Here is a 14,306-nt window from a genome sequence, read left to right as displayed (position 1 = left end):
TCCTTTAGCTATACTAACTTTTGTACTCAAGAAAAGTTGAGATATTTTTTTTTGTGGTCGTAATATTTTTAAACTACTACCGTATCACACAACGCCACGTGGTCATTCTTCAGTTCGCACTTGTTTTTATTCTTTTATTATTAGTAAAAAAAAGCATAATTACGTAACTTACAACTTAGAAAGCACTTCCAATGACCCGATGATATTTTCACACCCTTTACATGTCGGAAGGGAAATAAATTTTCAGATACTATCCCGATCAGATCTTACTGTTACATTTTTATTACAAAAACTCCCTTGGAGTTCTGACAACTCCAAGGGAACCTTACTTTATCAAGTTTGTTAAGATTAGATCCTATGACGTTGTATGTAAGGTTAATAGAGTGCCACATCAACAATACACTTAAACTTCACCGCTCAAAATTGATAGAAAATCGGAGGCTCAGCGACGGTCCATTTTCAAAGCCTTGGATCATTAAAAAATAACTTTTTTTTCCTCCGATGTAACTCCCTTTCAACGGTAGATGTAGCATTACAGGAAAATGGTGCTACAGAGGATCCACTCCCAAATTTGTTACCTAGCAAACCTTAAAGTGGGTAGCCACATCATAAAATTCAAATCTATGCGGTTAATTTGTTACTTAACATACCTTGGAGTGATTTTAATCCTATAACATTCAAAAATATGATCTTATGCCATAGGTTTATGAAGTAAAAAAATTATAAGAAATTTAGAAAAAAAAATTAATTAATTTCACCATTGAATTTTAATTTTAAATTTGAGAGTTTGTTAGTTATCCATTTTCAACACCTTTGATCAAGATCAAAAGGGACTTTTTTTTTTCAAATTTTTTCTTTTGAATATAAGTTTTTCCATGAAATCTAAAAGGTTGTGATGTTGGACTGCCAATTTGATAATCCATATGGGCCCAATGACCCTTAATAAGTTTTCAAATCTTGGCAAATCTCTCTATAAGAGCAACTCCAACCAATTTCTATATCTCTTTATTTAGAGATAGATTAGAGACTTACAAACCTAGATCCAATGAGTCTCTAAATTTTTGACAAACCTTCTAAATCACTATTCATGTCTTTAGAATTGACGGCCAAGCAAAAAAAAAATAGAGACAGTTTCTATTTCACTATTCATTTTGTACAAATACCAATTGTATTCCCATGATTTTCCATAAATGCCATTCTTGAATTCCCTTTTTCAATAAAAAAAAATGTTTTCCCCCTATTTATTTTTAATTATTATTATTATTCAATATTTTAAATTCTTTTTATTAATTATTTTAGAACTTTGATTTAATCAATTGTTCGATCAAACTCGAAAAAAAATTGAAATAAAAAATAATTTTGATCATGAATATTCATTTTTTTTTGGATATTTTTTAAATAAATGAAATTAATTTAAATGTATATATTTATATTTTTCTACTAAACATAAGATGACCAGACCAAATTGAAAGTCATATATTTAATATATTTTTAAATGTATATATTTATATTTTTCTTATTAGTGTTGGCGATTTATCCAAATGTCATATGTTTAGTATTCTGTATTTATTTTTTTTTAAAGATTGAATTTTTGAAGTTTGCCTTAATATTATATGATGTTTGATTCCTCCACAATATAACTATTTGTTATCTCTATTTAGATTATTTTATTTTTATAGAGATGCAATTGGTATCCCAACTTTTTAAATTATTTTTTAGATCCCAATTTCAAAAATTAAAACACACCATGCAAAAATTACAAAAGTTTGGTTCAAAGTTATTTCTTCAACAATACAAAGCATTATAAATCATTCAAACAACTTTAACATTTATTTCCTAGTGATTAGAATCATATAAATAAATAAATAAATAAATTCAATCAATAGAAATCTAAACAAAAAATTAATTAATTTTTAATTATTTTCATTGGAAGAATTTTTTATATATATTTAAATTGGGGTGTATCAAGTAAAGTTGGATTGCCAAGAGCAAACTTTATTATTTGTTTTATATTTAACTTCGAGTGTAATAAGTAAAGTTGGGTTGGCAATAGTAAATTTATAATGAGACAATATGCTAATATAGAGACAAAAAAGTAGAGATCCGTTAGAGTTGCTATAATAAAAGTCAAGTCCAACTTTGATGACTTCATCCAGTCCCACTTACATAAAAATTTAATCCCACCTTTCTTTCTTTTATTTTCTTCTCTTTGTATTTATATGGAAAATCCAGGACGGACTTTTTTTTTTCACTATGATTTTCACTGTGTTTATGTGATAGTCATAAATGTGTTTTCTCGAGTTACGGTTATGTGCACACATCCACGTCAGAAATGTGAGAATCTCAGTAAATCCCAATGTGACCCCAGCATTACAAAGGACTTCAAGTACCCAATAATAATTCATATACTTTACTTTGTAAACGGGTCTACGGTGTCAATGGGTACCCATTTAACTGGAATCAAAAATTCCGATTCCAATTCCTTTTTTATTGGACTTGATTAGAGTCCGATCTAAAATAAATCAAACCGATAGGAATTGAAACCGCTAGGTTCTATCTAATGAATACCTGAAACTGATTTATGTTATCATTTCTTTTTATAATAGATGATTTAAGGTGTTCTTTTATATCAAAATTAATGCATGTTCTATAGAGTTCTTCAAAATTTCATAAAAAAATATGGATCAGAGCCTAAAATGAGCCATCTCTTCTAAAATTAATCACCTCTTAAAAAGATAAAATTTTATTTTTGAAAAAAAAATATCATTAACTTATATATTTAGTATAATAAATTATAACTATATTAATATTTTGTGGATAATATGCTAATTTGTTTTAAGAATTTTTTTTTAATTTTATATATAATGATTTGAAATATGTTTTTTCTCGTTTATTCATGAGAACTGAAATCGATACAAATATAATGGTTATGGTTCTAATTTTCTTAGGAATCGAACTGGAATCGACCCATTGACACTCGTAAACGAGTCAACCAAATCTTGCATTTAGCAAGGGAACACCTAATATTGCCAATTTTACAAGGATAAGGATATTACTAAACTACCCAAAACAAAACCATTATGAGATTGAATTGTATTCGGACTTTACAAATTGCTAGACTTAGATAGATATCCTTATAAATTAGGATAAAATTATTCTTAGAAGCTAAGGATATGAGTAATGATGAATGCACGCAGTAAATCATAGGCGGTTGTACACGGATGATGTGACAAGGACACGAAATTGTAGATCTTTTTTATTTGAAACTAAATTTAAAACCTTGGTTCTGATTATATTATTTATAACCCACTAGGAGTGTGGCGAGATGGTCAGACACTAGCAGGGTCTTGCCCCTGATCATGCGTTTGATCCTCCAAAGTCTCTTGACTTATGTGGCAAAGGGTTGTGTGGGTCGAACCAATGCCCAGTGGATGAGTCTTCGAATCAGGCCCAATGGTTTATGGATTGGACACAAGCCCAAATTACGTATTAGGGCATGTTGTATACAGGAATACCACTGTATCAAAAAAAAAAAATTATTTATAATTTTTTGAATGATTTATTATTTGATAGAGAGGTATGAACCTCGTAGAAAGAAAGAATGGTATTTTTCACGCTAACGGTAATACGAAGGTGTAAAGCCCGTGACAGAGGAATCTGGGAGGAAACCAATATCAGTAGGGCTTAAAACGGATCGGGTTCGGACCAGATATGAGTAAATCTATATCCACATCTGAATCCAAATCCAAATTGGATTCTATTAGTTAAAATCATATCCAAATCATTTTGTTTTCACTAAATCCGGATCGAATTAGATTAATTGATTCAGGTCAGATAATTCGAACCATTCAAAATTATTTCATGGAAAATTGTCAATGGTAACCTGAACTCAAGACCTCTTTCTTTTTGGAGGGAGACCTTGGCCATTGTGCCCAACATTTATTAGTTGAAAAAATATATATTAAAAATTTTAAAAATATAACTTACAAAGTAATATATCATTCAGATATAGAGATGGATTTGTATCCGTCCTCAGGTCAAGGGACATTAACCCATACCCGACCCATTTTTTAATTCGAAAATACTTGAAGTAACCAAACCCACTAAATCCACATTCTCACTCAGAGATTTCGAATAAAATCTAACTCATTGTAAACCCTAAATATCAGTAGCAAAGTTAATCCAATTGGGTTTAAAAGGACGTTTAGGTTCTATTTAGGATGTCATGGCAATTCAGGACCAATTGGTAGATGGCCAAGTACGAAAACGAAGTACATTGCAAGCTAAGGTATCTTGTTTTTAGTTTTTACTCTCTTTTTTCAATTAGTCGAAATTTCTAACTCATTTTACTTTTTTCAAAGTTACATCAAATATATTTTATTGGCTTAGTTTAAAAAAAAATTTGAAATTGTTCACAAGGATAATTAATCACTAAGGGATAAATTATCACTCCCATCTAAATCAATCATAGGCATCAATCGATGTCAATCTCGATACATATGAAAGAGAGAATGAAAGGACATATCTTAAGCATTCGATTATACTTACCCTTAAAAGTATATCACGCCCCCACAAAGATAGTATCTCGGTGTAATTGATCATGACAGAATACCCTCCATAATACAATAATTGGATTCCCAAACCAAACGCGCACTTGCAATCGCTAAGAATAATTGAATAGCTCAAACCATTCCTTAAGACAAAAATCGAGAACAATAGTACAAGGGAAAATAAAAAGTTTATGTGTATGTTTTGTGTTAGGAAACTTGCTTATAAAGACCCCACAGAAAGTGACTGTTCGATTAAACATTATGATTTAATTAATTCTAATAAACACAGTATGGAATGTTTAGATTAAATTAAAAATCAATGGGTAACGGGTCGGATTGAAAACGGTTTGAATCATTCCAGTTCAAAAGTCAATCCCGCACACACATATGAGACTAGAAAGCAAGGATTTGCACTCCTAAATACCTAAAAATGTTTAAAAAGGTAAAAGGTTACTTTTATTATACTTAACACTAAAATAGATAAAAGCTAAAAGTAAAACCGTTTTATATTTAGAATTATCCAAAAAGTTAAAACCACTTTGTATTTGAAAATAGCCAAAGTAGTAAAAGCTAAAAATACAACATCACCCGTATCTCGATGAAAATCATCTATGGTACTATAGACACGTTCAAATCAGCAATGTTGGAAACGATATCAATTTCAATGTTACTTCAGCATTTTTCTTTAAAAAAAATTTGTAGAAAAAAAATTAAGATATAAGCATTTAAGGTGCCTTTATCCTTAATTTTATATTGGGAATGTTATACCTAAAGGTTGGTGTGAGTTTGATAAGAAAAATTCTCCTTTTCAAGTACGCTTTTCATGTAAAATATTTTCTCTCTTTTTTTCCTTTTTTTTTTAAAAAAAGGCCTTATTTGTGACATGGTCTTGTGTATAATGTATGATAAATCGAAAGAATGAGAGGATGAAGAAGCAAGAAACAGACGTGTGTTGACTTACGTGAGATCGAAAATGAAGAACAAATCAATGGAGTTGATCAAGATTGGGAACTACTACAATGAATTAGATCAGTTTCTCCAACTGAGAAAAGAATTAGGATCTTTTGAGTCTCTCTACAAAGGGTATTAAAAATGGTTTTAAGAGTAACAATTTATAATAAGTTGTATTTAGCTAAAGATTTGGTCTCTTTCTTGGTGATTTATTTTATTGACTAGTGTTGATCACATAATGAGAATGTTGATTAAGAAACTAATGGTTTATGTGAAACTTCAAGATTATTTATTATGTGATTTTGTATGATTGTCTTTGTTTGATCAATTCGTATGGATGGGTGGCAATCTTTTAATCCAAGGTTGACGATGAAAGTTTTTCTTTCAAATAAAAGTCAAGTTTTTAGAGATTGAATTAATATTAATAATAATAACAAGTTTAGTTTTTTATTATTTTTGTCATTGTATATTTTGTTACATGTCAATAGAATTATATAAGGTAAAATTATTATGAGTCTTTTGGACAGATGTTAAAGTGCAATAAATGCACTTTGAAAATTGAATATTATATAAAAAATGACCTTGAAAAAATTAATTTTTACTAAAATATTTTAAGATTCTAATTTTCAAAGTGTATTTATTGCACTTTAACGTGTTATCTTAGGGTACACGTTAACAAAATCCAATTATTATTTATGTTATACATGTATGGAAACTATTAACGTTGATACTTCTCTTTTTCAATAATACCTCAATTGTTGTATCTTATAGTGGTCTAGAAAGAGTAATTGGCAATAATTAAAAAATAAAAAATAAATAAATAAGGCTGGAATGACCTCAAGTTGAAACCTCATTTCACATTTTTTGACGTGAAAATGGATAAGAATCATAAATGTTTTTTACTCATATCTGGATGAAAAGCGTATATGACTCCGATCCACTTTCAAGTCAAGAAATGCGATATGAGGTTTCAGCATTATTTAAAAAAAATATCGAAAACATCAGTGATATTTTAGTAAGAGTGTTTAAGACATTTATTTCACTATAATTTATTATTTAATATCAAAAGATAAAATGCCTTTTAAAAAAAATAATAAATAAAAGACAAATATATTACTTTTTAAAAGGTCGTGCTGTATTGATTGTAGACACTGCGATAGATGTGATCACAGATTTTTCACTTGTATCTCGAGGGATGATATGTGGTTTTTTCCACACTTCTACGTCATCAGTGTCAATGTAGCATTTTCTAAGTCTAAAACACCAAAATACCCTTATACTTGTCACAAAAAGGTAAAATAAATAATAGTATTTAAAAAAAAAAAAAAAAAAAAGAATATAGTACAATAAATTTTAGGAGGCACCAACCTTTTCTCTAGGAAGTTTTGATGTGAGCATCAAAAAACAACTTTTACTCCAATGGTGGTAATCATTGATTTAAAGATCATTAAATAAAAAAGAGTACTACTATTGCCACACCAACGTTTACTACTACCACACCAATTCCTATGTAAATCACCAAAGAATTGCATACAATTGGTGTAGTGTTAATAAGAGTTGGAATAAAAATAAAATAAAAATACTAGAAATATCCACTAAGACATCTTAGTTTATGGCAAAATCCCAATTATGGTAACAAGGCTGGAGTGTTGAACTGTCCTAAGAGTAATCAAAATATCACAAACAGAGCTAGATCAATCTCTTCTTGTTGGATTCCCCCACCTCCAGGAACTTTGAAACTGAACACTGATGGATCCCTTGGCGGAAACAAGGGGTTGTTCTGAGGGATTACGTAGCCGGGAAATGTTGTAGAGGGGTATCAATTCTCCACCATGAGCTCGATGGAATTAACAACGGAAGGAATGGCTACAACCCAGGAATGTTCAAAGATCTCAGTGTCGTCAGAGGATTCTCTAATGACAACATGGTTTTAAAACTCGGTTTCACATCTTGCCTCGTCCATGCCAGATCTCAATTCGTCTCGGACGAGTTTTTTGTTTTGCATCTTGCCTCGTCCATGCCAGATATCAAGTCATCTCGGACGAGTTTTCCGATACGTTTGAGATGTCTCATTCAAAAATGAATGTGGGATTTTAAATCTCGTCTGAAAAAGTGACTTATCCGTTTATATGCTTGATACCGAGACAACTCGGGCTATCCGTCTTGGATGAGTTTTGAAACCATGAATGGCAATCAAAATTCTTAACAAAGAATGGGATTGTCCATGAAGGGAGAAGGAAACGGTGGAAGCTGTCTGGATTCTGGATATGGATCTATGTAATTTTGAATTCTCCTATGGGGAAACTATGTAGCTGACTTCTTAGCTAGCGGTTTAGATAGCCATGAGTGAGCACCAAAAACAACAAAATTTTTAACAATGAGAGCAGATACGAACACAATTAGCATAAGATTCAGATGACCCCAAATTTATCGAGTAACACTTTCACACATCAGTAAGTGGAATGAAATAATAATAATAATAAAAATAATGTGAGTGTACGCGGGTCCACCTGAGATAGAGATAGAAAGAGGAGAATACCAATTCTCAGCCAAACCAAATTTACTAAAAAATAATAATATTTAACATAAATCCAACCCAATCAACTCTTCAAACACATATTCCCCCTTCTATATTTTACCTATCAATCCTAAAAGAAGATAAGAAAAGCCACAGGAATCTACTATACAACAAGTTGAAGAAACCCCACTTCCAACCTAACCCATTATCACAACCACCACCAGAAATCATCAACAATACCCAACAAACTAATCCTCAAAACACAACCACCTAAACAATATTGGAGTCCCCCACTATTTATACAGGTATGACATCGATCTTTGAGGTATCTTCACATCTCAAAACAATACCTTCAAGGCTTGCTGGAAGAATACACTTGGTCCATTGGCATCCTGTTGAGAATGGTTCCGAGGGAGGAACGATCATAAGTACATTGTCATTTCTCTGGACAACTCCCATTACACTGACCGTGCTGCCTTCTTTGATGTACCTATCAAGGCATAAATAGTAGTTTTAGTTGGTAAAATAAATCAATCAAGTTGGATCAAAATATATCAAATGAGAGATAAGCTATAACTTTTACCCTTCTTTTAGGCGCATTATACGCTCATCACTCGAGAGGTTCCTCCCTCTCAACCACCTGATGAATTCTGGAGACAAGTCCTTGTTTGATGGGTTGATGTCAACAACAACAGACTCTTCGACATAAGGAGTCACCCTCGCACCACAGCCAGTCTTAACCAATGCCCTCAAACCAGATTGGAAATCAGAGATATAGAAGTCGACTACATGTCTCTGCCACAACAATACAAACAGTATTTTCCAATCAGGTCATGAAACCTAGGCAACAACTTGAAGCATAAAAACACAATTTTTAAATGGAAGAAAACCCTCAATCAACCCTGTTAAAGATTTTTTTTTACTACTGATGTAGAAAGAGCTTACTCTACACATGTTCAAGAATCAAAAAACTATAAACTTATAGTATAAAGCTGACACACCTCTAAAGATCGGAGTCCCCAAGTAAAACGGCGGTGAGTAGCATTAGCAGCCTTTGAATCCCAACCCCGATACTCATATAAACTTGTAGATGTGTACACACATCTGGAGACCTTTTGGAAGGATGACTCGAGGGGCACATTCCCACAGGTAACCACCTACAACATGTCACAACCTATCATTACTTTATAACCATCAGATTGAAGGCCATTACAAGAACAGAAATGCTAGTACATAAGAGCTAAGAGATGCAACTTCCCCAACATAATAACCATTCAATCACTTAGTCAAACATATCAAATTGTAAAAATGTGGTATGATACAATATATCTAGAATAATAACGAAAATTTAGGTTACCACATTTTTCACAGATACTATGCCCCATTCAAGTTAAAATGTCAAATAGATTCTCTCAGTGAAGTTTCCTGGCTTACCAAAGATACTCAAGACTGATAGTAATTGCCATTTCAGGCATACTTCAACACATCTATTGATAGTAATGCCAAGACAACATGTTTTTTCGATAACAACAAGATAACATGTTAGAAACCAACAAATGTACGAGTCTAATTCAAAAAACCCTCTTCTCCCTCTCCTTCTTCCTCCATATACCCTTCTCCCCCAAATGTTCCCACTGCTTCCTTCCTTCCCACAGGGGGAAAAGTAAAATATTCCCCAAAACAATAAACATCCCCTACACCTTTGTATGATGTCCAGATTTATAAATAACCATAAACTAATGTAAATAAAGGGACTGGCCAAATTTGTGTAACTAAAATAGAATAATATACTCAAACTACACGCATCAGGGAAAAAAGGCTGTGAGCACTCTGGACAGCCCGTCAAGAGTGGATGGGCCATATCGAATACCTTTTTCCTGGAAAAGCCTTGAGAAAATAAGTTAGGGTTTATTCCCTCAATAAGTTACATACCCCAGAAACTTTGACATATTGCCCGTCTTTTGCAGTTCTGAGCTCAGCATCTGGATAATTGGCAATAGAACCAGTGATGGCTCGTCTTCCCCAACAAGTATTCCAAGTGAAAAGTGCAGCGACGGCACCAAAAAGAATAACAACAACAATGAGAAGAATGGCGTTGTGAACAGCAGCTAGAATAAAACCACCAGCAATGAATCCCATCACAAACAGTAGAATCACAGACCACAATATTGGCTTTGGGAAGCTCTTCTTGAAGGAATAGTCATCCTCCTGGCTAAGATTAGTCACGGCCTGGTTGTGAACATTAGCAGAACTGTGTAGCTTGACTGAACCGTCCAATGGACCTGAAACCTTCCGAGGGGCGCCAGATGAGTTAAGTGGGCCAGAAGAAATGGGTCCAGATGTAATGAGACCTGTAGCGGGGAGCACTGGTGGAAGCGGGCCAGAGCTTTGGCGAACAATTGGGGTGACTCCTCCAGATTGAGGACCCGATGACTTCTTAACCGGATCCCCGTGTTTATTAAGTGGTCCAGAATTGGACTTCTGCCTATTAGATCCTCCCGTTCCTGAAGAAGCTGAACCCATAATTCCCGAAGAAGATACCGGACCCGAACTGGAATAGCTAGCCCGAGCCGCGGCATTAGGCATGATTGGTCCTGAGTGTGAAGCTGCCCCTCCAAACGATCCTGTCCTCAAAGGAGCATTGGTTATAGGTCCAGACTTTCTAGACTTAGATCCATCTACGGGGATATCAAACATTTTCCCCAATTCTCCGGACTTCTTGATATCACCACCAGTGTAGGGCATGGCCGTTGACATCATTGTTGGAGGCCTTTCCTTCAGCTGGTCAGGCCGACCTGATACATACAGGCCATTGCTGAGCTGATGGGATGGGAATCTGGAACCCATCAAGCTTATTTTATGTTACCCACAAATTAACCAGTCACACCAAAAGTCACGGGTACGTAGCAATTCCAAGTTATACGGATGTAGCACCAAGGATGGGCAACTCAGGATCGGAGTAGGGTATCTACATTGAACATCATTTGTGCTCCAGTGATCTCAAAGCCCTACAAAGAATTAAGAATATAAACCCCATCAATAGATGCTCCATTTCAGAAAAAGAAATATAAAAAAAAACTAGTCCATAATCCAACTTCAGAACAGCCAAGTTACAAGCATATTAGCATAATACTTCTAGAATGGCTAAACGCATTAGAATCAGGATCCAGAGTGGTATCCCGTTTTAGTAGGAGTTTAAAACACGTTGGCCTCCTGATCAAACCGTTTCCTACATTGCATGCAGCCTGATGTGTTTAATCTCCAACATGGGTTTAAAACTCGTCCAAGACCAAGACATAGCGCCCGAGTCGTCTCAGTATCAGGCATGGACGAGATGGATGGACAAGTCAATTTTTCAGACGAGATTTAAAATCCCACGTTAATTTTTCTGATTTTTGAACGAGATGTCTCGAACATATCAGAAAACTTGTCCGAGATGACTTGGTATCTGACATGGACGAGACGAGACGCGAAACTGAGTTTTAAAACCATGATCTCCAACGAAAATGTGCCACATAGACACCGCACTGGATCGCGACTCAATACATTAAACTGAAAAAGAGGATGAACAAAACCGGTGTCTCCACCTCCCAATTTTTAACAGAACCAAAATTCCATGGCAGTTAAAGGCTTGGAATTGTCTATGCCTTTATTCAAAGAGATGAAAAAAAAACAACTGAAAAAATCAGACTCAATTTTCTTCAATCCAATGATGAATGGTATTGCTCTGTTTGGAAATTGTGATTTGATGTGCTCTCAAAATACCATTCTAGATAACAAAGTTGGGTCCAGAATCCCACTTAAACTTTACATAAATTTGGGTTCAATAGGAACCTAAAGACCAATTGAGAAACAAAAACATACCCAGATCCCCATTTCTGCCACACTGAAAGTCTGTTTTTTCCACTAAATATCGATAAGAAACCCACCGTTTACTACTTCTAGGATTAATTATAGCAAAAACAAGCAGATTAAGAAAGATAAACTTAGTTTCATTGACTGGGATCTGAAGATCATTATATGCCCACATGGAATCAGGAATGGGGAACAAAAGCCTCAAAACAAGAAACGAATTGAAAGTAAGCTACCATTTCAAGCAAAAAACAAGCAAAGCTGAAAGGGAATAAACCCTATTTTTAGCAAAACAAGTTTCCCATTGGGACCCATCTAAGATCCAAAAATCAGTAACTCAAAACTTCAAAGCCCAACAAAATCAACTCATCATCCCATTTCAAAAGAAGAAAAAAGAGGGATAGAGATCCGAAACACAACAACTGAAAAGGTCCACAAATTTCTCACATCTAATACCAAAAGCCATCAACCAAAACCCCTAATTACGGAAACGAATCGACACTACTCTCCATTTAAGCAACTAGTAATCAAAATGAGATAAATCAGAAACCTCGAAAAATACATGAATTTGCAGAAGACCTACAATTTCCAACATTTGGAATCTTAAAACAAAAACCCAGACACCAAAACGAGAAGCAGAAAAAACCCAGATTCAAATCCCCCGTAAAAAGCAACCTAAACAACAGTATCAGAAAAAATAGAATTTAGTACGGATACACAGAAACCCTACCATTTATAAAACTTTGAGTATAAAAAAAAAAACAAACAAAACCCATTTTCCATAACAGGAAAGGAAACATACCCACATTTCCATTTTGATAAATAACAAACTAAATGAGACAGATCCGAAGCCCTTTTCGAAATTTAAAAGCTCTAAAAACAAGAGATGCAGAACAAGAGGGGAAAAAACGAGAGATCGATTTGCAAACCTGCAGATAACAGTGATGTTGAAATCTGGAAATTTAAAAGTGAGACAGTACAGATCCTACGATCAATCGAGTCCATCACCATCGCCAGAGAGAGAGAGAAGAGAAGAGCCTTCCACACTGGTTTTCTGCTAAAGAGAGAGAAAATAAGAAAAGGTGAAGAATACACAAACTTTCACCTTCTCTCGCACAGTCACGCACACTCTCTCTCTAGTTTTTGCTCATTTTTCTCTCACTAAATTACCCTTTACTTTCTTCAAAATATCCACTCTGACACTAATTTTCCTTTGGTCTTTAGTGCTTATAACTGTTGGTCCGTTCGTTTGCCATTACAAACACGGCTAACAATCATTCGCAATTTGTTTTACCAAAATGATCTTATGAATTACGAATTTGTTTTACCAAAATGACCTTATGAATTACGAAATAGACCAGTGAGCATTATGAGATGTGATTATGTGAATGTTAGAAATAGTAATTAAATAATAATTTTTAAAAATATTTGATTTTTTATTTATTTATGATGAGATGTCTAAGAGACCTAACTAGTCGGGGCAAGGCACTTAATATCTTAGACCACCATATCTCGCCCAAATCCTAGCGTACCTTTTTCAGAAAGAAATCCTGACCACTACGCTCAACACTCGCTAGTCTTCAAAAAATGTGATTTGCAAACATATAATTATACTTTTAAAAGAAGATAATTTTATCTCAAAAAATTCTTCATGTAGGGAATTTTTTCCCCCCAAAAAAAATGGTAATGTTATTCAATCATGATTTTTTGTCCAAAATCTAAAATTAATTATTTTTTGAAATTTCCCTTGGTGCAAATATTGACAATTCTTTTAAGAAAATTATATCTCCCATTTTATTTTATTTTTTAAAATTAAATATTAAAAAAATATTTTATCAACAATTATAGATATCATAAGTTCGCATGTTAGATCCCAAGTCCTAATAAACAAGGAGTGATATGCTAACATGTAGTTTAAATTTCAGTTGGAAAAATCTTTTGGATTGAACAACCTTCTCATATTCGTCTCGAGGAAAAAATTCAAATCGAATTGATCACAAATTGATAAACCTAATTATTGACCTTATGCGTACTTTAATAATTTTTTATGGACAAGAGGGTAACCAACTAACAATTTTTAGAATAACTAAATAATTTCGATTTTTTTTTTCCAATGTTTCAAAGATGATTTGTCTTCCTCCCACCAACCCCTCCTAATCATGTCTATATCTTCCAAATGTTCAGCCAAAAACATTTGTATTACTGCCAATCAACATCACTCTCTCTAATCGATCACCATCAAACAATTATAGATCAAGGTTACCATTCATGAGCAACAAAGTTTATGATCCAATAATATTTGATCACTAAGATTTCAAATGTTACCAAAATCAGTACTTATAAGGTGTATTTGGTTTGGATTATCAGATTTTCTGATTTTAAATTTTAACTTTGGATTCTCATAATCAAATTATTGAAACTAGATTTCAAAATCT

At 33.4% G+C, this 14,306-nt stretch overlaps 1 protein-coding gene across 1 annotated transcript; it reads right to left on the bottom strand.

Moving 5' to 3' along the window:
• Positions 1-8,043: 8,043 nt before the first annotated feature.
• On the bottom strand, positions 8,044-13,036 carry LOC147397524 (protein SHOU4-like). The gene is made up of 5 exons (XM_086449255.1): positions 12,801-13,036; positions 9,952-11,027; positions 9,021-9,176; positions 8,603-8,814; positions 8,044-8,509 (listed from the first exon to the last, which is right to left on the bottom strand). The coding sequence occupies exons 2-5, from the start codon at positions 10,864-10,866 to the stop codon at positions 8,317-8,319; spliced, it is 1,476 nt and encodes a 491-aa protein (XP_086305381.1). The 5' UTR covers positions 10,867-11,027; positions 12,801-13,036; the 3' UTR covers positions 8,044-8,316.
• Positions 13,037-14,306: the final 1,270 nt, after the last annotated feature.

Source organism: Akebia trifoliata, chromosome 8, assembly GCF_017979445.1.
Source record: "Akebia trifoliata isolate Shusen 1 chromosome 8, ASM1797944v1, whole genome shotgun sequence".
Classification (NCBI taxonomy): Eukaryota; Viridiplantae; Streptophyta; class Magnoliopsida; order Ranunculales; family Lardizabalaceae; genus Akebia; species Akebia trifoliata.
The sequence above is the reverse complement of the archived record's forward strand: the minus strand, read 5'-3'. Positions and strand labels throughout refer to the sequence as shown.

Bases quoted from the DNA above. Each gene is read 5' to 3' on its own strand.
- LOC147397524 (XM_086449255.1), bottom strand. From the start codon at position 10,866: ATGGGTTCCAGATTCCCATCCCATCAGCTCAGCAATGGCCTGTATGTA. The intron at 9,177-9,951 runs GTATGTAACTTA...GACATGTTGTAG, and splicing joins AATATGTCAAAGTTTCTGGG to GTGGTTACCTGTGGGAATGT. The intron at 8,815-9,020 runs GTGTGTCAGCTT...TTGTTGTGGCAG, and splicing joins GGGGACTCCGATCTTTAGAG to AGACATGTAGTCGACTTCTA.